Source organism: Lepidochelys olivacea (genome assembly GCF_965140295.1).
Source record: "Lepidochelys olivacea isolate rLepOli2 genome assembly, chromosome: 17".
NCBI lineage: Eukaryota > Metazoa > Chordata > Testudines > Cheloniidae > Lepidochelys > Lepidochelys olivacea.
The window spans coordinates 16,831,408-16,858,098 of NC_140427.1; the positions used below are offsets into that span (position 1 = coordinate 16,831,408).

Sequence of the window (26,691 nt, forward strand, 5' to 3'; positions counted from 1 at the left end):
AGGATGGGTTGGTTTGAAGTCACTTTAACAACAACAGGAATAATAAAAATGGCTCTTGAGGCTCTCCAGATTAAAAGAGGAATCTTTTCAGGGGATGCCTTATCACCAATACTGTTCATGGCAACAATGCTGCTGCTGACATGGACACTCTGCAGTTTAACTTCTGGCTCTCGTATCAGCAAAGACCACCACCAGTTACCCATTTGTTATACACAGATGGGGGACACATAGGACAGTCTGGTGAAGATCTAAAGCTTGGCTAAACATGCAGTGGCGTCTCAAAAGAGGGGTAAATTGGTACAATCAGATTGCATGTAAGTTAACGAAGGTACTATCCAAGATATCTCGCAGCATGCCCCCTACAAATACCTTGGAATCAGGGAACTGTTGGAGTTACAACATAAGGAAGTCAAAGAAGAAGTGAGGAAAGAATATTAAAGACAAATAAGAATTACACTAAGGACAAAACTTGAAGAATCTTGTCCAAGTCATTAATATGTGGGTCATACCAGTCGTATAGCATACTGCTGGACTGAACATGTGGAAGCAAGAGGAGAAGATAAAAACTGACATCCAAACAAGAACACTCCTGGCAATGCACAGAGTAATGACGATCACTCAAGAAGTAGAGGAAAAGGACCTGTAGAGGAAGTAATTGACAATGAAGAATGCAAGATCAAAATATCTGAGGACTCAAAGTAGAAGATTTGGTGGCAATAACAAGTGTTGGCTGAGTGTGCATCCCAGCCCAAGAAAGCACAAATGAAAGGAGAATGTAAATCACCAAAGAAAGACTTGAAAGATTTACACAGAAACCAACACATGGACAGCGGTGGAGAGAGACTGAACCCATTAACGATCAAAGATTAACAAAGAGCCTCATTATGAGTGCACAAGAGCAGTCCTTAAGGCTTAATTACATGCAAAACAAAATTGACCGACAGACCTGCTCCCTGAGTTGCAGAATGTGTTCTGAAAAGGAGGAGATGGTGGAGCACGTGCTGAATGCAGGCAGGGGCCTGGCTGGCTGAGAATGAAGAAAATAAGGGCTAGTCCTCACTAGAACTGCTACATCAGTGCAGCTGCAGCGTGTCTGGTAAGATGCTCAATGCTGACAGGAGAGAACTCTCCTGTCCACAGAACAAAACCACCTCTGTGAGTGGGGCAGCTATGTTGGTGGGACAGCTTATTGTTGTCCACATCAGCACTTAGGTCACTGCTCTCATATAGCGTGTTTATGGTAGATCTCAAAGCATTTTACAAACGTTGCCATATCATTATCCACATTTTATAGATAGGAAACAGAGGCACAGAGAGAGCAAGTGACTAGCCAAAGATGATCCAACAGGCTAGGGGCAGAGTCAGGAATAGAAACCAGGTTTCCTGAGTCCCAGTCCAGTGCTCCATCCACTAGAACCCGCAGGGATGATCTGGAAGTGACAGGTCAGTGTGACAGACAGCGAAGGATCACCACCAGCTCAGCGCGGGAGACGAGTCTGGCTGATGGAAAGTGCTGTTGGAGGGATCCGAGTGCCTGGTCAAGCGGGATCCCTGGCACTCCCAACACCTACTCCTCAAGCCTCAAAGCTGCCAGATAACCAACGGATACAGTCGAGTTTCAAACCCTCATGCGGGTGTGGGCCTCCGCTGAGGAGGATTTCTATAAAGCTACGAGGTAAACAGAGGAGGTGGCAGTGCGGACAGCTTGTGTCAGTGCATGAAACTTCTCTTGCAGATGAAAGGCAAGAACCTGACACAAACCCCTGGTCGCCATCATGGCCAGGCCTGGAAACAGAAGGGAGGACGAAGGAGGAAAGCACTGGTTGTGCTCAGAGAAGAAGTGACTGACAGCACTAAGAGCGTGAGAAGAGTGCTAAAACACAGCCTTGAAACTGACACCAAGAGAGCTGTCTGTCCACACTGGCTTTTCCTGAATCGAAGGAATATGTCAGTATACCAAGGAACCCTGCCTTTCATGTATGGAAAAACTGTAAATCCACACCAGTGAAAACAGGCATATACACACCCACCCACCCCCAGAAACACTTATTCATCCTAATACTATATCTGTAGAAGACAGACATGGCTGGTTAGAACGAAGAAAAAAGGCAGCTTGGCACATGAGGAGTTAACTATGTACCAAATACTACCCTGCATTAACACCCAGGCAACTTTACTAGGTGTGCAACAATGCAGCCTAGCACAGGATCAGGTTTTGGGAGGCTTGTGTTTTATGCCAGACAATACCACTGGGGGATTTTGGACAAGCCAGTTAACTGCTCTGTACCTCACTTTGTCATCCCGTCTGCAGAATGGGGATCACACCTTTGCAAAGTGCTTCAGAGCACTTTGGCTGCAAAGTGCTATATAAGAGGGAAACCTCGTTGGCCTCCCTGAGGCTGACCAGAGCACAGGGTGTCCCTATGTTGTTCAACAGGAGTGATGTCAACTCTGCAAGATACTGAAAGCTCTTTAAAAAGACAATTACAGCCATCGAGAAATAGAAACCATCTCACCCAAAGTAAAAGTGTAATGGTGCCTTCCCCTGCTTACAATTCATCCGTCAGCACCAATTTACAAGTAATTGGTCCCTGTGCTAGGCAAGTAATAAAACCATTTATACAAATTACAGCCACTTCCCTAAATGAACACATTTACACACCATCTTCATAACACAGAGTCACGGGGCCTTTTACCACAATAAAGCTGAATGAAAGTTATCAATATTTTAAAAGCCGTGAAAAGCAGCCACACACAGACTTCTTGCCATTTCATTTTAAATACTGAAACGCACTGGGAAAGTTGGATGATAATACGAAACCACATAAACAAGGAACATAATTACCAAATGCCCCAGCTCCTGTGGTCTCAAGGTTTGGAACTGGAATAGATTAAATGAACAGCCAATTCTGACCCCAGCAAACAACTTGGGGCACATGACAACAAAGGATCACTCGAGCATGGTAGGCCATAGCCGCTAAGTGTCTTATATGTACCATAAGAGGGCTTTAAAACCAATAGGACATTTTACTAACAGCTGAACCACGATGGAAACAATATGTTGACACAACCTGCAAGGCCGTGAGGGCTTGAGTTCTTCATAGAGAGCCATTCTAGAACACCCACTCCCAGAGATAGCATCCAGCCTTATAATAAACATAGCAGCTTTTACACTTCAGATCAAAAGCCTTCTTGATGAGCAAGGGAGTCTCAGCTGGTTATATTCTGTAAATGGCTAAAAGAAATGAAGTGGCAGAGTTTAGCGATTAAAACACATGTTGCGGGACGGGGGAAGTTATCCACACTCAGAGCTTGCTTGTCACTTCATTCTTTTCTTGCCTTGCTTTCCCTCTCCCTAGGAGGATTTACACTATGCTGTAGGTGTGCCACATGATCACTCTGGTCCAGCAGCAAATTGGTCTAAGGTCCTTAGGCAGAGGCTCACAAGGGAGCTAAAGGGACATAAGTACCCAAATCCTATCGGCAGTCAATAGGAATTAGATGTTTAATTCCCTTAGGCTCCCTCGAAAATCCCAGTCTTAATCCAACCCCCTCTCACCTGTTTTATCACACACTTAGGACCTGATCCTGCAGCCCTTATTCCAGTGGGCAGTTTCACTGACTCACATGGCTGAGATCTCCCTGCAGTATAAATGGCTGGCCTGTCTCCAGGAAGTCGACTGTTCACATTTTGGCTCTAAATAATATTTGCTCTTTCCCATTTTGAAAAATGACCAATTGACCTTTCAGCCATCATGCTGCAGGGACCGTGAGTCAGCTAAGCCAGGCCAGAGAGAGCTGCTGAACACAGGGCTCTGACACACCTCCCCCCAAAGGCTGAAAGGTTTCTCTCCTGAACCCCATTACAATTGGATTTGCTTTTGGGACTGTCTTCCTCCAAAATGAGAAGTGCTTTATCGCCAACACATTAGACACAAACTAATCAAAATCATTATTTAAAAAAAAAATCTTCAACTAAGATAGGGCCAGAGAAAGTCTAGGGCTGCTGTTACCTCACACACCTTAATCATGCAGTTTGCAGGCATCCCTAGGTAATGGAGAGCTCACTCAGTCTGTGGAGACTGTAGGGTCAGGCATGTTATTTTTATGAAATCCAAGTCCCGTCTAGTCAGTGGTAGTGATCAATGGCTCCATGTCTAGTTGGCAGCCGGTGTCAAGTGGAGTGCCCCAGGGGTACAGTTTTGTTCAATATCTTCATAAATCTTCATATCTTCCGTCCTGCACTTAGGACGGAAGAACCCAATGCACAGCTACAGACTAGGGACCGAATGGCTAGGCAGCAGTTCTGCGGAAAAGGACCTAGGGGTGACAGTGGACGAGAAGCTGGATATGAGTCAGCAGTGTGCCCTTGTTGCCAAGAAGGCCAATGGCATTTTGGGATGTATAAGTAGGGGCATAGCGAGCAGATCGAGGGATGTGATCGTTCCCCCCTATTCGACATTGGTGAGGCCTCATCTGGAGTACTGTGTCCAGTTTTGGGCCCCACACTTCAAGAAGGATGTGGATAAATTGGAGAGAGTCCAGCGAAGGGCAACAAAAATGATTAGGGGTCTGGAACACATGACTTATGAGGAGAGGCTGAGGGAACTGGGATTGTTTAGTCTGCAGAAGAGAAGAGTGAGGGGGGATTTGATAGCTGCTTTCAACTACCTGAGAGGTGGTTCCAGAGAGGATGGTTCTAGACTATTCTCAGTGGTAGAAGAGGACAGGACAAGGAGTAATGGTCTCAAGTTGCAGTGGGGGAGGTTTAGGTTGGATATTAGGAAAAACTTTTTCACTAGGAGGGTGGTGAAACGCTGGAATGCGTTACCTAGGGAGGTGGTAGAATCTCCTTCCTTAGAAGTCTTTAAGGTCAGGCTTGACAAAGCCCTGGCTGAGATGATTTAATTGGGGATTGGTCCTGCTTTGAGCAGGGGGTTGGACTAGATGACCTCCTGAGGTCCCTTCCAACCCTGATATTCTATAATTCTATGATTCTATGAGTGGCAAAAAGCAGCTCTGGGCAATTTTCATGGCTAATTGCATTCATTTTAGGGTCTTGGTCACCTCTCTAGGACATCCCTTATATATAACACAATAAGCAAGGGAGGAAATGTTTCTTCCAGGACGTTTGCAAGGCGTAGTTGTGCATGTGTGTGATATCAAACACAAATCCAAGCCTACAGAGCAGACCTTGCCTCTTATATTGCCTTCCTCCCCCACACCCACCACTTACGCCAGCCTCAAAGCCTGGTTTATTTTGTTCTCCCACCCAAATAGCCATGCCTTTCCCCATGCTGCCCACCCTGCCCAGCCTCTCCCCATCCCTGGTTTGCTAAGCGACTGCCCTTTCCACATCCAAGTCCCTTCTAGAACTCAATAGGGTGCCCACCAGATTTGAATGAATTAAGAGTGAGTACAATTACACAGATTTATGCTGTAAGTTCTTCCCTTCCCGCAGTTCCCCCGCACATTCTGTCTTCTCGGTGCCTGTCTTTTAGCACGTAAGGCCCACGTGGCAGCAGCTTTCTGTGTCGTACAGGCAAACTGGTGGTACAGAACAGTCTAAATGTGTATCATGTTTCAGCTGCTGCCCCCTTCTGGTCATGCAAGATGCACCTCATTGGATCTGAGACTGATGAAACAGAAATTACTTTTAACCATAGAAACCACACAGCTAAGTAACACGGGATGCCAGTGGACATCCAAAATACTCCAATCAAAGCCATGGCGCTCAGCTGGAAGGACTAGCCTGAGAGTGATGTCTATGACATGATGGGTCAAATTCAGATCCCAGTCATATCACTGTAAATCTGGAGTAACTGCAGTCACAACTTTGGCAATGCCACTCAAGATTTGCACTGGGGTAACAGAGCAGAATTTGGCTTAGCCTTTTAAGGCAGTGGGTCAAAGTCTCCGATGACATAGCTGCATTGAAGACAGTGGAGTTGCAGTAGTAGAGAATTTGGTCCAATATACCCAGAAATGTTTATTTTCATGAAGCTTCTTAGGCCTTACATTTTCAATGGGGAAAGTTTTCAGACTCTGTCTTTCTGTTCTCTACTTGTACAGCACCTAGCGCAATGAGGTCCTGGACCATGACTGAGTGTCCTAAGTGCTACCATCATATACATAAATAATAAATCATCGTAAAAGATACAACCACCCACACTGCCTTGCATTTTGTTTAATCATTTACGCCTATGAGAGTGTAAAATACCACCCGATCAGAATGCTGGCACTACATAGCCACACCATCCCAGAGATTTTTGGCTAATGAGACTAGGTATTTAGTTAAAAAACAAGAGACACACACACAGAGTGTCTAATTTCTAGTGCACACATGTCCACATCACAGAAACCACAGCTGTCTCCCTTGTTGGCATTTGCCTACACAGTGTGATGGGCCTTTACAGATTCCTTCAACTGGGATGCACTTAGAGTTCCAACTACCCTCCCAGAAATGGTCCCACCAGGTCAGGATTGCATCACGGGGGGGTGGGGGGGGTGTGTGCGCGCGTGCTTGCAATGCTGCTGACAGTGTTGGTCCTGTTCTGGAGATAAGCACAAGGTGGTTTAATGTGGCACCTGTTATCAGCACTAAATGAGCGTGTGTGCGTGTCCCCCCCCCCAGCTCAAAGCCACAGTGTGCACTTACGAATCCAATCAGGTAGGGGCTGCCAGCATCTCCCAGCAGGTGCGAAGTGAAGCTCTGCAAGGCCACAGCGGTCGCGCGTCGTGTCGGGATAACCACGTACTGCAAGGGAGAGGGGAAAAAACACACAAGGGAAGTGAAATAAATAACCTGCCAATCCTCCCTGTGTGGCTGGGTTTCTTTCCACCTACAGATCCAGGCTGAGTGCTTGTGTCGTCGGGGAATGGGAAAAACAACCCCATGGCTTTCAGTGGCAGCCGTGTCCAGCTCCATACTCACAGCTGTCCTGCGGGCAGCTTTGGAGCTTTGCTATCGCCACCATATTTCTAGTGCGCCAGTCTGCAGATGGTTAACAAAGGAGACTCTCGGTCCCGTCTGACCCGCTCCTTCTCTCAACAATATCATAAGCACAAAGGCAGCTAACAAGTGGGCTCCAAGGTGTGCACCCCCTGCCAACTCCTCAAATCCTACCTCCCCCTACTTGCCCCATGGCACTAGAGCCCTTTATGCCTTAGGAGGAGAACGTAAAGGAGGGAGCATGAGTTTTCCAGGGTTTCACTTATGCAGCAGAATGGGGTCAAGCCACATGCCCCTGTCTCTCCCCCCCAAAACAAGCAGCAGCTGCTTTTTATAGGGCCAACGTGGACCTTCTTTACTGAGGAAGAGACCCTGTTATGTCGGCACCAAACTCAGCGGTGGCCTTGATCCCACAATGCTTGAGGAAACACTCCCAAAGCTTGGGGAGGCTCAGGTCTGGTTCTGAACTTTGTGGCTCTGACCCACCTCTACTAGAACAAAGCCATGTCCGAAAGGGAATTTCCCTGGGTGATTTCTAAGAGTTTAGTGAATTTTATACCCACTCAGGTGCCTGCGTGCTTGATCAGAACTTTGACTGAGTTAGAGCAGTGGTTCTCAACATGCAGCCCAGCTGTGTGCTAAAGGCTGCCAGGCTCACATGGCGGGGTCTGGAGTCCTGGCTGCCCGGCCCCACACAACAGGGGGCAGGGTTCACGGTCGGAGCGGGGCTGCCCTGCCGCCCAACCCAGCCTGGCACTGTGCCCAGTGCTCCACTGTTGGCCCCACTCTGTGGAAGGGTCTCTGGGCAGGGGGCGCTGGCTACAGGGGTCTGTGGGGGAGCTATGGTTCTCAACCTGCGGCCCACAATGACAAACAGGTTGAGAACTACTGAGCTATAGCATCTCTTTTAGAGGGAGATCCAGTCTGGATTTACAGAATGCAAGTGATGGAGACTCCACCATGTCCCTAGGCCTGAATTTGTTGTGTTCAGCTTCCAAGCACTGGATCTAGTTGTGCCTTTTGCTGCTGGATTAAAGCACTCTATCCTACCAGAAATCTCTTTCCTGTGTAGATTCTTGTAGATCTTTTAACCTTCTCTTTGATAAACGAAGCAGACTGAGCTTCAGCCGTTTAATATCAGCCACTGTTTTTCTAGACCTCAAATCATTCTTGTAGCTCTTTTCTGAACCCTTTCCTAGTGTGGTTCATTTGCTGATGTGCCACTCTAGCCCATAATGGAGTTCCACTAGGAACGACTTTGCCTCTGTTTCACTAATTTATTTATCCTGGGTTTTAGGGAGCTAATTACTGCACAGTAACATGCCGCTCTCTCAGACGAAACGTGGCAGCTTTGTTTCAATAAAGCATCATTTCCTCCTAAGTGCTACTATCATATACATAAATAATAAATCATCATAAAAGATACAACCACCCAGACTGCCTTGCATTTTGTTTAATCATTTACACCTATGAGACTGTAAAATACCACCCGATCAGAAGGCTGGCACTACCATAGCCACACCTTCCCAGAGATTCCTTGCTTCCTAAGGTGGGAAGGTGCAATCATGGTCTCTCTGGTGTGTAAAGGGTTAATCACATGACTTTAAAAACTTTTCAAGGCCCCATAATGGAGCAGAGCCTACAGCAAACAGGCTCCGTGAGGGACATTTCTGCATGTGCATATATCACTTTAGGAATGATGGGTAATATGGGACTTGGGCATCTGGGAAAATTTTACCCCATTTCTTGTGATTTTGCCCCTGCTCCTCAGGAACACCTGGGGGGGGGGGGGGCTCAGTCTTTCATCCCAGCTGTGATGGGGCTGCAACGTAACCAGTGTGCACTTGAAGCAGCATGCCACTCAGACGTTGCTCCACTCCTGAGGTGCAGCAGCACTCCACCAAAAGAATGCAAAGCTCAGTCAGCCCCCCACGCAACATCCTGGTCACAATGATAATAGAAAAGGAGGACTTGTGGCACCTTAGAGACTAACCAATTTATTTGACCATAAGCTTTCATGAGCTACAGCTCACATCATCGGCTGTAGCTCACGAAAGCTTATGCTCAGATAAATTGGTTAGTCTCTAAGGTGCCACAAGTCCTCCTTTTCTTTTTGCAAATACAGACTAACACGGCTCCTACTCTGAAACAACGATAATACACAGCCCTTCCAGAGCGCCTTCCATGCCAGGAGTCAAAAACACCAGGCCTCACTGAACTCCCATGGCAGAAGGGAGTGTTATCCCTGTTTTAAAGGTAGGTAAACCAAGGCACAAAGACATACGATAGGTCACACAGTGAATCAATGGCACATCTAGCAATAAGAAGCCAGGAGTCACAGCTGCCACACAGGTCACCCACACCCAGCTGCCACACAGGTCCCCACATCCATCACACCCAGATGACGAGACAGCGTGCACGGAACTACCTGGGCTGGTGAACAGCAGGTGAACTTCAGCTCACCTACCCCACCCAGTTTGCACAGGAGCTACAGGGAACTGCTGTAAGAGTGACTTTGAGAAGGTACAATCGCGTTCCACCCTCGAGGGGTCAGATCTGAACAGAGGAGTATTCAGCTAAACACAGTAAAAAATATGAATGTGTTATAAACAGCAGGTGAATGAAACTCAGCTCTTCTGACTCACAATCCTATGCTTTAGCCAGAAAGCCATCCTTTTCCAGCAAAACAATAATTTAAAGGCATTAGAATTTACTACTGATAAATGAGTAGCAGTAAATTAATGCTATTTGGGGCAAATACAGCTTCTTGTCTTGGTTAACTGGGTTCGGACCATTAGTTGTTCTTTTAAAAAAACATAGCATTGCAAATAGCAATACAACTTCCAGTAAGATTTTAAGCTAATGAAATTATTGATGGCTGAGACCAGACTTTATAATGCCAAATACATTTGCGTGTCTAGCTTGAAATCCTAGTGACAGAAATACAACACAGCAACCAAATGAAACGTGAGATTGTTTCTCCTCCCTTAAATAACGTTAGGGGGAAAACAGTTATTCCTCCTTAAAGAATATTTTATTTTGACAGAGCGGAAATAGCTGGTAGTAAACCTTAGCTACTATCCTAGGGAGGAGAGCAGTAAATTAAAGATCTGAACTGGGATTTCGATATTAAAATAGAGCTAAATTCAAACCACGCACAGACTGGTTAGTTAGAACGTCCCCGCGGAAGCTGGAACAGCCACACCAGCCAAGAGGAAGAGTGTGGGATTGTCCTGGCTCATCTCCCTGACTCCAGGTTGGGTGGCACGCATCACACAGGATGTCCAGGGAGGCTGATGAAGCTGCTCTAGGGCGAGCCTCGCCTCTTTAAATAGAGGCTCAGAAAGGCTGTGGTTTTATTACTGACGTTGTACTCCCCTAGTGGAGCTGGCAGAACTGTTTTCCCAGACATGTGCCATGTCCTTACTCAGTTTAACTGTGAATGCCTCATAGCTAAAAAGGATAAAATATCCTTCCAATTTAGGGCTCCCATGTCAAAGACATAACTTCTAGATGATGGTGCTGAGAATAAGGCTTATTTTATGCAAATCTGCATTTGGAATAAATATCAGTCTTTTGGAATCTCAGACAACAAAGCACAATCCATCCTGAAGCACTGACTGTTTATCAAATCCAGTTCATGAGGGCCTTTTGCAGGACATACATCAACCAGGGAGCTGGGAGAACAGAAGCGTGGCAACAGCATGGAGCTAGCTAGCAAGAACTTACATTTAAATATCAAGATAATAAGCAAACATAAGGACCTTGGAACCTGATCTTGCAAAGTCTATGAAGCTGCTTAGCAACCTGCAGAATCGGGCCCATAAGCAGTCATCAGATTTGCAAACCTTGGGTGACCTTGGCTAAGTCACTTAGGGTGAGATTTCCAAAAGCCCTCACTGCTGGCCTCATTCTGGTCCCACTGAAGTCAGGATAAAATTCTCATTGACTGCAATGGGAGCCAAGGTTGGCCAACCCTGAGAGCTTTTGGAAACTACCCTTCATCTCTGTGACCCAGGTTTTCCATCTGCGCAAACAGGATAACAAGATTTGTGTGTGTCACAGGGGTGTCGGGAGTCTCATGTCCTTAATGTTTATTAAATACTTGGAGAGCCTCAGACTGCAGGCACCCCAGACCTGCAAAGTGCTGTTACTAGTCCACCAAATAAATATATTGCCAATTAATTTCTACTGAGTGTTGTTCAAAGTGAATCCCAGCTGGAGCATTTACACACCTCTCTGCTGGCTAGGACTGTTATAAAGCTAGCTGATAAAACATGGTTATATAATCTTGGCTCTCACTGACTGTCTGACTACATATCCTTTCAAGGTCCACGTGTAATATAAACGCATTTCAGACCATTTCTTCAATTTATGGGCTAATATTGATCTGCATGGATGTTCACATTTATTTATATAGTGCTCTTAAGTTCATCCTCCCACTAATAATGTATTAAGCAGGGGCATTATTGTATATTACAGACAGCTCATTTGTCTAAACAGCCAACTGCAAGAGTGGCTTCAAAGTCTATGTCAATTAAAAAGTATTATTAAAAATCATTTTTTATGTGATTTTATGTTCTCTTTCCTGTGCTCACTTAAGTTTTGTTTGTTTGTTGTTTTGCTTTTAAACTGGATCTTAGAAATTATTTCAATGTTAATTTGTTGTCGTTGTGACGGGTTTTTTTTGGTTTGGTTTGGTTTGCTCTGAGACAATGCCTGGGACTACAGCAGCGTCTCTGCAAAAAACAAACAATGTAGGATCCAGTCATAAAAGGCAGACTGCAGACACCAGAAAATCTATTCAAAAGCTACAGGATCCTTCACTCCCATTGAAATCAAGGCAAATTTTTAACGGGTTTAAGAGTGTCATGCCCTGAGCCCCTGATTTAACCCAAAACATTTAGAGGAAGGATAAGGATGATTAGGGATTAGGGAACTAGCTTGGGACCTTGGAGGCCTAGATTCAAATCCCTGCTCTACTTCAGGCTTCCTGTATGACCTGGGCAAGTCATTTCGTCTCTCTGTGCCTCAGGTCCTGATCTGTAAAATGGGGGTGGATAACAGCACTGCCCTGCCTCACAAGAGTGTGGGAAGGTAAATACAATTGTATTGAAAAATTGTAAAATAATTTACAAAATTGAAAATTTTGAATTTTGAATAATTGAAAAATAATTTCAATGTAAACAATGTAGTGCTCAGGTACTACAGTGATGGGGACTATAAAAGTACCTTAGACAGACATACATAGGCATTTGTTCTGGGTTCGTACCGCACCTAGCACAATGGGGTCCTGGTCCCTGGCTGGGGCTCCTAGGTGCTACCATAATACAAAGAAATAATGTGCTTAACTTTCATCAGTATTCACCAAAGTCTTTAAGCACGTGCTTAGCTTTAAGCTTAAGTTCTTTGTTGAATTAAGGCCTTAATGTGTAGAAATACTGGGCCTGATTCTTCACTTACTTACGTTTGTGTAAGCAAGGAATAACCCTATCGGTATGTCTACACTACCCGCCGGATCGGGTCCAAACTCTGTCATGTGACCTTGGGCAAATCCTGTAACCCCTCTGTGCCTTAGTTTCCCCACCTGTGAAAGGTACCTATTAATAACCTTTCTCACAATGGCACTGTGAGGATCAATATGTTTCGAGATCCTTGGGTGGAGTGGGCTGCAGATGTGCAAAAGCCTGTGGGGAAGGTGAGTACTACAGGGCAGAGAGGCGTGAAACGTTTTATGCAGAGAACAAATGGAAGATGAGGGACATGATGTGAAAAAGTCTTGAGTGTTTCCTCTTGGAAGAAGTGGACACAGTCCGAAACTTCTTCATACTTTTTCCCCCCTTCCCTCCCCTCAAAGTGACACGCTATTGTGTGTGTGATGAATGGCTAGTTTCCTGGGGTTGTGAGACAGAGGTAGGTGGCTGGCTTTGTGTGTGTAGGGGGTGACTTCCTATTACTAAACAAAGCCAGTGGGAATTCTGGATGGTAAAACTGGCCAATTGGCAGCCTATTCACGAGCTCTCACCGAGCTCCATTCACAATTCCTTAGGATTTCAGGGCACCAGTGGAATTCTATGGAGGTTTCACCGAACTGACGTTCAAAAGGAAGATAAGAGAGGATATACAGCTCTTTCCCTAGCAGCAAAAAAGAAAAAACAGGCTGGAGTTGGAGTTAGGCTTTTAAAGGGACTTGTGAACACCCACCAGCTGTCCATTGCAATCTGAAAGGCTGTTTCGACCCCTCTGCCCCCAAAAGGAAAGATGCTTGGACAGCATAGACTCACCATTAGTATGTCAGCTGTGATTGCCCAGTTTGAAAACAGAAGAGTTTCTCCAATAAAAATGCAAATCTGTCATAACAAAACACATACAAAGGACAAGGTTTAGTCACATGAAACTCAATTGCGGTATGGGGGGGGGGATTATCTGCCACAAACCTTCCTATACTGTTTATTTCAAACTTATTCCAAGGCTTCTACCTACAATAAGTCCCTGGTTAATGTTCAGAACAGACCACATTACAAATACATAGATTTTTATCTCAACTTTGAGGGCTTGGATCAGGTCTCCTTTAGCAAACATTGTTTACAATCTAGAGAACAGTTAGGCAAAAGGCTGACACCTTCAGTGACAGATTAACATGAGAAGTCAACATGAGTGTTTGTTGTCACGGTGGATTCCTGGCTTCAAAACATGTGGTCACATAGACCCAATCAAAAAAGGAACAAAGTTTGTGTGAAATGGAACTCCCCGGGACACACAAGTTAGTTCCTTCACTAGCAGTTAAGTATTAAAGGTCACATAGCAAAGTGGGAATGAATTTCTCTAACCCCAGAACAGGTGGATCAGTGCAAGATTCCTTCAATATAATATTAGGTCTCTGTCCCTCCTCTGGAGCGAACATACATCTAGGAATCAGCAGTAATAGTTTAGGCCCCAATGCATTAAGTGCATACTTAGCTTTCAATATATTCAACAAAACACACAGCACATGCTAGGTAGAACTGGGGCTTTAGTCTCTGTAGCTAATTCAGTTCTTGGCCTCTTGCGGAGAATCAACAAGAGTAACTAACTTATCCCAAAAGTACACCTAATTGTTTTGAAGACCCTAAAAATAAAGGTGAAATGCCTTAAATGGGGATTCATTCCTCCTTTCAACTTTATACCTTGTGCTTTAATACCATCTGTTTGTAAGATGATCTGGCTCAACTCAACAGGAGTACACACCGTTTTGATAGGCTTGTGATGACCCAATACTCCCCAAATCAAGACGGTAAGAAAAGCCACGAGTGTCATAATACGCCATCTCAACAACTTATTTTGCTTTGTCATACCACTCATTTTTTGATACTCTACCTAAAAGAAACAGTTCTCCTGAATTCAGTCCTGGTGAACATAGTGGACCATGGTGGACACTGGTTCTCCACCTGTAAGGTAACTACCTTCTCTTCATGGTGTGAGTATATTTATGCCTGCATCTGTAATTTTCACTCCATGCATCTGAAGAAGTGGGTTTTTTACCCTCGAAAGCTTATGCCCAAATAAATCTGTCAGTCTTTAAGATGCCACCAGACTCCTCGCTGTTTTTGTGGATACAGACTAACACGGCTACCCCTCTGATAATAGATGGACTAACAACTCTGGAGACTCAAGCTCTCAATTTATTTTTAATTCACTTCTTCAGTATCCTCGCAGGTCTGGTTACCGATTCCACTTCTAACTGCCTCATTTCTCCTTCCTACTCCTTGACCTCATTACCTTCAAATGGGGTACAATTCATTTCTGGAATGAAACCAGCTATGGGGGATATTTCTGAAGTACATTATTTGCACTGTCCCTGTGAGTTCTGATGGCCTCTGAGAGGGAATGAAAGATTTAGCAACATGCCCACTGAAATTAATTGGGTTAATTTCTCTTGGTCGTGTTAGGGGTGAGCAAAATTTTTGGCCCGAGGGCCACATCTGGGTATAGAAATTGTACGGTGGGCCATGAATGCTCACAGAATTGGGGTTGGGGTGCAGGAGGGGGTGAGGTCTCTGGCCTGGGGTGCAGGCTCCAGGTGGCACTTACCTCAAGCAGCTCCCAAAAGCAGCAGCATGTCCCCTCTCCGGCTCCTATGTGGAGGCACAGCCAGGTGGCTCTTCTGCGTGCTGCATCGTCTGCAGGCGCTGCCCCTGCAGCTCCCATTGGCCGCAGTTCCTGGCCAATGGGAGCTGCAGAGGCAGTGGTTGGGGCAGGGACTGCGTAGGAGCTGGAGGGAGGACATGCTGCTGCTTCTGGGAGCTGCATGGAGCAGCCCCGACCCTGCTCCCCGGCTGGAGCACCAGAAGCCCCAGACCCCGCTCCCCAGAAGGAGCTCAAGGGCCAGATTAAAACAGCTGGTGGGCTGGATGCGGCCCATGGGCCATTGATAGCCCACCCCTGTGTTAGACGTACATTTTTTGGGGTGGAACATCTCATTGCTCCCTAGCAGTTCTGATCCGGACGTGGCCACGTCATTTGCTTTCACTGCGTGCTGGTTCCCTGAACTCTGATCCTTCTGTTGCTGCTGGGAAGAGTTTTCCTTATTTAGCAAATCTTCACCCCTGCACTTATTTGTTTCTAAAATTGTCTTTATTTCCCACTCCACCTCTTTGTGACTGGTCTTGTTTCCTGTATTATGGTGACTGGGCCAATTACGACGGTACGGCTTCTGAGCTAGGAATTCTCAGTCCTTCCCTTGGTTCTTATGATATGCTTGTCTGCTCTGCTATTGAGTTCCTAGCTTCTTCTCCATTATGCCTTTACATTAGACATCTGTACATATATATACATCTCTATACACACACACACACCCCCTACACCTGCTTGGCTATGAGGAATATATATATGAATTATTGAATACAGTGGGTGAAATTTGACCCCGTACAAAGGCCCATCACCAGGCCATGGCACACAAGTCTTGTGCTGGCTCTGCACAGGGTTGTGTTTCTCTCAATATGCCTTTCAGAATTACCCTCTTTGTATATGTGTGCTCGTGAAAGAAAAAGAGAAATAGTCAGAAAATCGTATTCAGCATTTCTACTGAAGAGAGGTGCCAAGGACATGTGCTGTAAACAGGCATTGTCCCAAACCGTACCAACTCTGCAGTTCTGGTACCAAGCACATTAGGAAGCATTCTGGATTCCCTACAGATGTTTTTGGTGTCTACAATTTAAAACTTGGTTTCATAGGCTTCAAAATGAGGTTCAGCATTACAAGTATTCTGAAGGATGGGGAACACAGCTGCTGTGCACTCACTCAAAATGAAGAGTCCCTAATTCTCAGCGTTGGATAGTATGCAAATCTCAAAAAGCAAAGGAGGAACCGCCTTCGGGACAAAAGACAGATCACAGGATTTGGAACCAAGCAGCCACCAAAGCTACATTGGAAGTGTTTCATTTGGGAGAAGTTGTTTGTTTTTAAGATGATCCTGGGAAACCGAAGTAACTGCTGAGCCCAAGGTACCACAACAGCTAAAAGCTTGGCAAAAGGCACATAAAACACCACTTTGAAGTTGTCTTGAGATTTAAACTAAGCGTTCAGCACCTGAAATCTGCTTCTAGCCCCAGAATCTTTTGAACTACATGAGCGGTGTGTCATCATGATGCTGTGCGGATAATGGGTTTGGAAAGATGAGCTTGGATGTCCTGACACTGAAGGAGAAGTGCAAACTTCAGAGAAAGTGGGACTTAAAGATGTGCAAACTGTTGTTTTAATGTGCAGGATGACACCACACACACATATATATGGCAGAGTAAGGGGTAATCACGATTTACAGCAAAACACAGTAGTAACAAGTGGAAATTGGAACAATCAGTGGTTCCCAAACTGAGTCCAGGGGATCATTGGTGGTCTGTGGACAGCTAGCTAATTAGTGCTCCCTCTCTTACTTCAGAGTAACAGCCGTGTTAGTCTGTATTCGCAAAAAGAAAAGGAGTACTTGTGGCACCTTAGAGACTAACCAATTTATTTGAGCATAAGCTTTCGTGAGCTACAGCTCACTTCATTGGATGCATACTGTGGAAAGTGTAGAAGATCTTTTTATACACACAAAGCATGAGAGTGGGTTGGGGGGGAGGAAATGTGCTGGAAATGGCCCAACTTGATTATCATACACATTGTAAGGAGAGTGATCACTTTAGATAAGCTATTACCAGCAGGAAAGTGGGGTGGGGGGAGGTATTTTTTCATGCTTTGTGCGTATAAAAAGATCTTCTACACTTTCCACAGTATGCATCCGATGAAGTGAGCTGTAGCTCATGAAAGCTTATGCTCAAATAAATTGGTTAGTCTCTAAGGTGCACAAGTACTCCCTCTCTTACTTGTTTCCAGCTACTTCTACTACAGCACAGAACAGCCTGGAGGCATGTAAAGATAGCTGAAAGAGAGAAGCTAGCCTACATGGCCTGTCTAGGGGCTGCTGCTACATAAGAGAAAGATAAACAGAGCTGTGTTCAGGGACCAGAGCCACCAATGGGAAAGGAATAAAAAGGGGAGAAATGAACCAGGAAGCTGAGTACATTCAGGAAAGTGTAGACCAGATGGCTGGGCAGCTATACAAGCAAGCCTATATCCTTCATTTTTTTCCATATTCAGATATGACTTCCCAAGCTTATCAACTCACTTCTCATGCAACCCCCAGAGTGACCGTCTATTACAGTTACTGCTTATATTTCTTAAAACTCCATGCTGGTGGTTTGGATTGTTTCATCATTTCCACTCTCTCCTCAACAAATAGAATGGCTACACAGAAATATAATCTACATAAAATCAGCTCTCTTGAGATAATAGACAATGAAGAAATTATTCAAATGGGATCAATGAAAGCATAGTATTTGTCTTTTGTTGCAGAAATAGGTGACAGATAACTTTATTTAGAGCCAGGTAGGAATAAAGGAAGGGTAACAATTCTGCTAACCTTGAACACCCTTCTCTAAGGCATTGTGGTCATTTTTCTGCTGCTCTCTGAACTAGAGGTTAATACTAGACCAGGCCACAAGGCCATTGGTCCGGATTTCTTTCTGACTCTTACTCAGCAGCCAGAGTGGATTTTTTTTTTTTAATTTTCACTCTCTTCTCAGAAGAGCCTGTATATAATGACCACAGCAGCAGCACACAGAACGATCCCAATTAACCTAGTGATGGGTTAGACAGGAAATTGTAGTGCAACTTTTTGTTTCATTTAAAATCAAGCCCTACATCCCTGGATTGATTGTGTTCTGGTCAGGGAAAGCAAGGTTTTGACTTTCTGATTTTACCCTACTCCCACCTTCCTGCTTAGTCCCTAAAAACCCACCTAGCTTCTCTGTCCTGCATAAAAACACAAGGGCTTTAGGGTTTAATGTAACTGGGATCTGTTTCACTGCCCAGGATTTCCATTCTCCTGTGTTAAAAGCAAGATCCAGACCTGGGACTGGACTGTGATAGGAGTCCCTCCCCTAGGCCAGCCTGCACACAGTAGGGAAAGACGACAAAAGAAATGAAGGATTCTGTGTGGGAGTCTGAAGTGTACCTGGTCACACTTTATTACAGTACAGCGCTATTGCAGCTGTTGTGTAATCACAGACACTGTCCAGAAAACAAGAATTCCACTTCGTGAAAAATTCTGAGGTTTCAATATTTGTTTTTGTTCTGTATCAGAGTGAAAACAGGACCTTTCAAAGCTTTGACACACCCACCCACTCCAGACGTTAGGGCACTTGCCTGGGATGTGGGAGACGCAGATACTCAGGATGCGGGGTACTGTAGCTAGGTTCAAATTTCTGCTCTGCCTGATTCAGAGGAGGGACTTGAACTTGGGTCTCCCACATCCCAGGCAAGTGCGCTACCCCCGCAGGCTATTGGCTAGACTGAAATCTCAATCTTTCTTCACTACCATCCTGGACCATTTCTGTGAAAAGTTTTGGTTTTGACAAATTAGCATTTCCAACGAAAAAAACATGTCGCTGAAAAACTCCCAACCATCTCTGGTAATCACACACTTCTCACTATGTAATTACCACTAATGCTTCCAAATGTTCAGTGAACTGCAAGACTTTTTTGATTTACTTACTACCCCTCTGGTAGCCTTTTCATTATGCACTACCTCATGGTTTCCTTGTATCCCCATCTGTCTGTATCCACCTGTTGTCTCATACTTAGATTGTAACCTCTTTGGGGCAGGGACCATCTTTTTGTTCTGTGTTTGCACAGTGTCTAGCACCATGAACCTCCAGTTCATTACTAGGGCTCCTAGACCTTATGGTAATAAAAATAGATAATAATACACGTATCTGCTCTATTATTCTCAGTCATGCAGCAAACTGTCCAGTCTCAGGAATTAAAAGGTAATTACCGGTTTCAAAAAGGATAGCCTCAGTGCAACTGAAATTTAACTACATGGTAATGACAGAACTTTCATAATAAAAGTGACCAACATTTCCCGGTACTGGCATTCTGGACTAAGGCAATGCCCTTACCTGGCTAAAGCAGAACAAAGGAGGAGAACGATGGATTTCTGCACATGAGCTATATCCCCGTGTCTAATCTACAGCACTTATTGGTGAGATTTTGATGGGAAAGGTGAAAACGGTACAATGCTGTTTTGCCCCCAAACAGAGCATGGTAATGCTGAGATGGAAGTGAGCAAAAGAAGGAAGGTCAAGCAGAAGAGAGGCACGTACAAACCAGTGTCTCAGCCCCACTGCATGGAAAGATGCACACCGATTTGCTAAGAAGTTTGGTGGACAGGGCACACGCGAGATGGCATATGCGTATTCAGAGAATGCACTATACTTACATAGGCTCCCACAATGCTGCTCTTGGCAGCAACGAAGATCAGACAGATGAAGATGGCTGACCCTAGCATGCCGACGGCACAGACCAGGGGGTCAGCTCGCTGGGTTTTTAACCGGCACCATTTGGTTGCCCCAGCCCCTGTGATCACGCCCAGAAAACCAGTGAAGCATGTGATTGCTCCGAAGATCAAACTGTTAAAACAAAATATTGAGAGAGGGTTATTTGTTCACTGACACACTAATGTGGACAAGTTTTATTCACAAACAAGCTGGTAAAATACAGGGTAATGGGATCTGAACTTCACTCTCTGGCTTTGCAGATTTAAGAAATACAGTCTTTGTCACTGTCAGTTTTCCTTGAAGAAAAGAAAGGCATACTAGGTGCCCCCAGCTCAAAGGGCTATGGACCTAAATGGGACTTAGGAGGTGCATGGGGCCTTCAGCTGGCTCTCTGAACAGGGGTGAATTTCATACGAAGTGCACCTGACTAAGCCTGTCTTATGCATCTGGGTGTTAAGCAGCACTACAGCAGGGCAAATTCTCAGTGTTGTCAATTCTCATGATTTCATTGCAAGTCTTGTGATATTAGATGTTATTCTCAAAGCCTCAGCTGCTGGATTCATTTGATTGGGGGGAAAGTTTCTCGCCTGCATGGCTGCAGAGAAAAACTTGAGATTTTAACATGGGCTCGGTCGGAATGCAGCGAAACGCTGGTCCAGTACTTGTAAAGAAACGAAATGGCATCCTCTGCACAACAGGACCTCACACGTTCACGGTCATTTTGGCAGGGGCACGGGCCCACTGGCAGGGATGGAGTAAGGGTGCTTAAAAAATCAGGACTGCACCTTACGCCCTGGTGACTAAAAAAAGAAGGGAAATAAAACAATCTCCAGATCATCATTTGAACAAAATTCTCGTTGGGATTTTTAAGCCCGTCTCCGGATTTTCTGACACCTGACTCATGCTTTTTGAGTGCTTTTGGCATTGGCAACACTGAAAATCTGTAACTTGCTTTCTAGTTCGTGACCTGTGGCAAATTCCTGGACTACCAAGGAACTGGGAATGCCACGGTGACCATAAAAACTAGAAGGCCACTTGTTCCAAAACTGGTTGCCAAACCATGTTTGCAAAGTCTGCATGGGAAAATTTTGGAAAATGTCATGTTTGCATGTGAGGAAAGAACGGAATAGGTGTCCATTGTGGGGAGCCAGCAGGGGCCTCGTGCACAGTTAGTCTGACGCAGAGTTCAGAGTAGAACAGGGGAGCAGCTTATTTCAGACCCAAGCTAACACAGAAAGGGCAGAGTGGGCACACCCGGCAGCCTCACAGCACTCCTGGATCTGCCCTTAATTAATTCCAGCCTGCAATCTTTACCACTGTCTCTGCCTGTCAACAGGTTATCTTCTAGCTCCCTCTAAAGTACAGCAGCCATTACTGGTGAGCTGCGTGCAACTTAAGTGGCCAGTTTGAAAACATAGCCCTAAGAGTCCAGTGCCAAAGCCGCTTTCTTCTTCAGTCTCTTGTCCTGTTACAGAGTTTTGCGCGCAGAGCTGAGACCAGTGCGGCTTTACAACGGTATCATGCAAGGAACTCTGTCTTAACTGGGAATGGGGAGGGAGTGGACAGTATATTAAATGCCCCCTGCCAGCTCAAACGCGGCCACATTATGGCATGAGAAACAAGCAAGCAACAGGCTGATGATGGATTAGGAATCACTACTCCACTGGAGCCCTCAGCTCCTCCCCCTATGCTGTGGGTCGAACGTATCATCCAAGTAAAAGGCAGGGTGAGTGCGAAGGAGTGTAAAGGAAGTTAGACACCCGAAGCTCATTGAATTTCAAAGGGAGTTAGGTTCCTAACTCCCTTTGGTCCTTGTGAAATCCCATCCAAACTGACTCCTCTGCTGCTGCACTACAGATTTGCTATTTATTTGTCAACATGTAAAGGAGTGTCTGTTCATAGCCCAGGTGCTCTGCATCTTGTGTGCATGATCTGGAACACAACAGTCTTTGCGGTAATGGCCATGAAGCTTCAGGATAGCTAAAACTGTAGGAGGAGAAAACCTCCCTTTATGAACGAGAGATGGGCAGGCTGTTGGGGCTGCTTTCTCCACTAGCGACATTTTTGCAGGATGGACTGAGTCTGCTGGATTAACCACTCTTGGCAGTTAATTTATGATATGATATTCGCTTAGACAGGTGGATTTTCCTAATATTTGTTTTCTATAGTCAGTACAAAGTCAAAAAGCTGGCAACAGGATGCCTTCCTACAATTTTAACCCAGTCGGAGCAATGCTTTCATCAGCTTCTGAGCACCTTTCATGCAAAATATAACCAGAGACAACACAAAGCAACGTTCCATCAATGGTGCTGAAAGAAGAGACCCAGGTGCAACGTGAAGCAAAACAGAATGGAGCAAGAGCCTTCTGTTATACATTAGCAAAGCCAGTAGGACCCAAACCTTACTTTTCTTCTCCCATCATCACAGCTACCACGCTCTCCCCCACTGCCGTGGTGGATACACATCAAAAGTAGTAACAAAGTACTAGCTCTTAAAGGACCAGAGGACAATGGTATCCAGGTAGGGCAATCCTTAAGTAATTTAATGTAAGATTAGTGAAAGAGGCACTTCAGGCTGTTAGAGATTTCATGGCACATGTTAAGGGTATTAACTAGAGCTGATCAAAAAATTTCCACCATTTTTAAAAATTAAAATGCAACGTATCTGAAAAATATTCCATTTTCATTCAAAATTCTCAGGTTTTTGTTGAATAACTGAGCTAGTTTTCAAGTTTTGATTTAAAACTTTCAGTTGTTGAAAAATCTTCAGGTTTTTATTTCCCAAAAAACTTGAGAAAGTCAAGAGATTGTGACAAAAATGAAAAAAAATCATTTTTCCAAATATTCTGTATGGGGAAAAAATAATGATTTCCCAATCAACTCTCACATTAACTCTGGTGTGATGGCCAGTTTCCAACTCTGGTAACTGTGTTCTTACTACCCAAGTTCCCCCTGCAACTCGGCAGTTATTCACTGTTTTTTAAATAACAGGTTAGACAAACACCTGTCAGGGACGGTCTCGATAATATTTAGTCCTTCCTCCGTGATGCGGACCAGACTAGATAAGTAGGACTTTCAGTTCTGCACTTCTGTGATTTTATTCTTCCCAAATAACGTACTATAATGTTGTCCTACTGCTGCAATCTACTTCAGAAGCGGCTGCATGTTAGTAGCACATGAGCGATACCAGCATACACACACCATCAAGAGCTTAAGATATCTTCAGGATGAAAGGTAATTACTAATACTCCTCTTCGGTATTAAGCTACTCCAGCATGGCAGGGAAATTTATTCAGTCTGATACCCACAGACCTTCTCTCTTCATTGCCTTAGGGTCAGCACTACAGTATTATTAAAGAGAATATTTCACCCTGGGGCACGTTCAAACCAAGAGCCTTTATATGAAAACAGTAACAGGCAAAACCAGTTTTCGATACTTCCCCTGCAAGTCTGGGATCTCTCTTCAACTCATAAAGGACCCCCAAAGCCCTTCATCCAGTCAAAGATGTTTACAGCACATGGTGCATCGGGCAGAGGAGCGGTGCACGAACCACAGGGGCTGAGTACATGGCCACAAGGGCACTCCCTTGCTGGCTCCTAGAGGGAGAACAACCAAACTGAATCCTGAACTTTGGCCACCACGCCAGCCCAATCCCTGCTATCGCTGATGAAATGTGAGCCACGATAAGAGCCTCCTCTCTTGCCACAGCACCCATCTTCTGCTGGATCCTGCAGTGAGGTCATAAGCTACTACTTATGACATCACAGCGTGCTGCATTCCATGGAAGATTTCCAAGCGCTATATACATACAAATCAATTAAACGGCTTAGCCCCTCTGCAGATAGCACATCCTCTTTACAGATGGTGAAGCTCAGGCACAGAGAAGCCCCATCCCCAGGTAACATCGTGCTGGGAATCAGTGGCCACGACAGAGTAGAATTGAGATCTCTTGGCTCTCAGTCCTGTGCCTAAGTTACAAAGCCATCTTTCTTCCCTGATCTCACCTGCCCAGTATTCCAGCTTTGCTACAAGTTCATGTCCAGTAGCGAGGAAGGGATCAGCTGCAGCAGCAAAGAATAAATTCTGGATTTAAACCCCAGTGCTTCCTATCATTTTGCAAAGGGCAACAGGAAGTTATAGGGATCCTAGTCAATGGATTTCATTCTCTTAAGCCCAAGCTCTGTAAGTTTGAATGTCGGCTGCAATAGGAAAGCCCCCCTTTACAATAGCACAGGATGAACCTTACCTGTCCTTTGTGCCGCAGGGCTCCGAACTGCAAGTCTCAACAGTTTTCTGCACAACTTGTGCCCTGTGAAGGTAGAGGGGAATCCACATGCCCAGTGCCCCTGTGGCAAAGGAAACAGCAGACGTGGCCAGCGATGAGAACACATAGCTGCGGCTGTGGAGATGCAAGAGAGAAAAATCCAAGGGGAAATTTTAAGTCCAGAACTGCTTTATCTCTGCAGTAGGGAAACCCTGAAGGAATAATGGTCATGGGAGGCAGCAACAGAGAAAACGGCATCAGCTCAGCCCCAAACTCATAAGCCAGAGCATCCCTAGAGCAAAGATCAAATCACTAGCTGCTCAAATAGGCTCAGATGATATAATTACAGTACTTTCTGTTGGAGCTTGCCTCTGCATCTATTTACATCAGTGCAAAGCAGGTGTAAAATTTTACCAGGCTTCGGTGCAGTACTGTTTTGCACTAACTTTGCACAGGTGCAACAATGGTGCAAGGTGATGGAAAATCAGGCCCAGAGTACATTTCTAACACACTATGTTGTGACAGTAACAATACGTCTCACCTCCTGGACAGGACTTTACATCCACAAAGTGCCATGTGACCATCAAGTAATATAGTCAGCACTCAATCATCAGGATGCCCTCCCTCTAGTCCTACCATCATGCCTACTTGCCTGCTCCAAATGCCATTCTCCCCATCTGAGTGACCCTGCCTCACTGGGAGAGTAGTGTCATTACCGTTTGGATTACCAGGCATTCAAATGATATGAGGGTAAGCCCCATGGAGACACCTGTGAATTAACCATAACCACGTGTCTGAACACCCTTGTTCTTGCTGACAACACCGGGAAGATGCACTAGTCAGTACTGTCAGAAGGAACAAGATCACGCGCAAGTTCCACTTTGGAACTCCATGGGCAATCTGCGGGTAAATGGAGACGTGCTCAGAGGCAGTTGCAGAAACACCCTGACAGCGCGTGCAGCAGAATGACTGACACTGTGCAAGTGTGGGTGCATAGGGATGTGGAATTGTGTAAGCATGGGTATACCTGCAAGCAAGGGCAGGCATTTGTATATCTGCTCCTCAAAATTCACTATGACGTTTCATTTCCCCCCCTCCTCAGGAAGGTGTCTCCTTTCCTGGTGCCCACCAAGACAGAAAAAAGGGCAGAAAGCCAGTAACACCATTTGCTCTTTCATATGTTTCCACTTCCACACTTGAGCTTCCCTGAAGCGAGAACCAGATATGGACCCGAGAAAACCCTCCAATCTGAACCTTGGACAGGGTAGATCCAAATTTGGATTCTAACTGGGGCCCATTCCTAGTGAAAATACAACTGTGGCTTCCTTTCTCAGGCCCAAGGATCGTGCTTTCTGCTGCTCCTTGAGCATTGCCGCTTGCAAATCGAGCATTGCCACCGGCAAAAGCTAGCTCACTCCCAGGCTGAGAGTTGAAGGCCAAGCGCATTTTAGCAGAGCTCTCTTACTTTCTGATCAGTGCCTTCATGTCTCTTAGCCATGAAGTCCGAGCCTTCAGCTGTCCCCCCAGCTGTTCCACGTTGCCTCTTTTAGCAGCAGGTACAAATATCAAGATGAGTGTCCCCGTTATCATGCCTAGGAGTGGAGATACCTGGAAAAGAGGACCTGGGAATCAGCACAGGAAGTTGCCAGTGGTTACTATGGCTAGTCAAAAAGAAACAGATTGCATTAGTTTCATTTCAGTGGCCAGATTCTTTACATCTGGTCCGAATCTGCATGAACCCACTGCCGCATCTGCTCCTCTCTGTCGAGACCCTTACTTACTCTTGTAGCTCAGCTTTGGAGATGCTTGTGATTAAGGTGGTCGCATTCTGTGTTACTGCTGTACCCAGCTCATCTTCTGTGACATTTAACCCTTAGGAAACCAGCTTACTCCCAGGTGGGCTAGGGGATTGGCTAATTTCTAGAAGTATTTGAAGGGTATCTGGGGTGGTATGCCAGGAAGGGGAAAGGTTTTCTGAATGTTGGGAGTCACTTTCTGACCTTTCCCATACTTTCCTCTGTGTGCACATGCCCCTTGCCCACCTCTGGCTTTCCATTTTCAGCCAGTTCCTGACTGCTCCCTGCATAGGGCATTCAAGATGGAGTGGGGGGAAAACAGAAGAGGACACTGAGGCTCACGAGGATTAGGTCTCCTGACTTCCAGTCCACTACTCCAATGACTAGAGAAGATTTGCATCATCCAAAGGATCCCAGAAGGCTTCACAAGCTATAAAACCGAACCACCTGTCTACTACTGAGATTCAGTCATCACCAGGGTGCAACACATCGCTGTTCAACAGGGCACTAGGACACAACGGGTACATCTACCCAGCCTGCAGCAGCGAGCCACCCAGTGCGGGCCGACGGACTTGTGCTCGCAGGGTGCGCACTAGTGCTGGAGAAATAGCTGCGTACGCAGCACTTTGAAGTTGTGGCTCAGGCTCGGACGCCTGGGGATGGGGGTGGGCTTCAGAGCCCAAGCTCCAGCCGGAGCCACAACTCCAGAGTGCTGTCTGTGCAGCCGTCTGTAGGATGCTAGTGCAAAGCCCCCTAGACCAAGTCTGTTGACCTGCGCTGGGAGGCTCACTGCTGGGCAGACATTCCCTAAAGGGGGACGTT

General features: G+C 45.5%; 1 protein-coding gene across 1 annotated transcript in view; it reads right to left on the reverse strand.

Moving 5' to 3' along the window:
• Window positions 1–26,691, reverse strand: part of SPNS2 (SPNS lysolipid transporter 2, sphingosine-1-phosphate) — a 176,491-nt gene that overhangs the window by 30,208 nt on the left and 119,592 nt on the right. The window contains exons 6-10 of the mRNA XM_084650941.1: window positions 25,539–25,681; window positions 24,056–24,208; window positions 19,752–19,941; window positions 13,237–13,302; window positions 6,659–6,757 (exon numbers count right to left, since the gene is read on the reverse strand). Coding sequence (XP_084507067.1) covers window positions 6,659–6,757; window positions 13,237–13,302; window positions 19,752–19,941; window positions 24,056–24,208; window positions 25,539–25,681 — 651 coding nt within the window. The remainder of the gene's footprint in view (window positions 1–6,658; window positions 6,758–13,236; window positions 13,303–19,751; window positions 19,942–24,055; window positions 24,209–25,538; window positions 25,682–26,691) is intronic.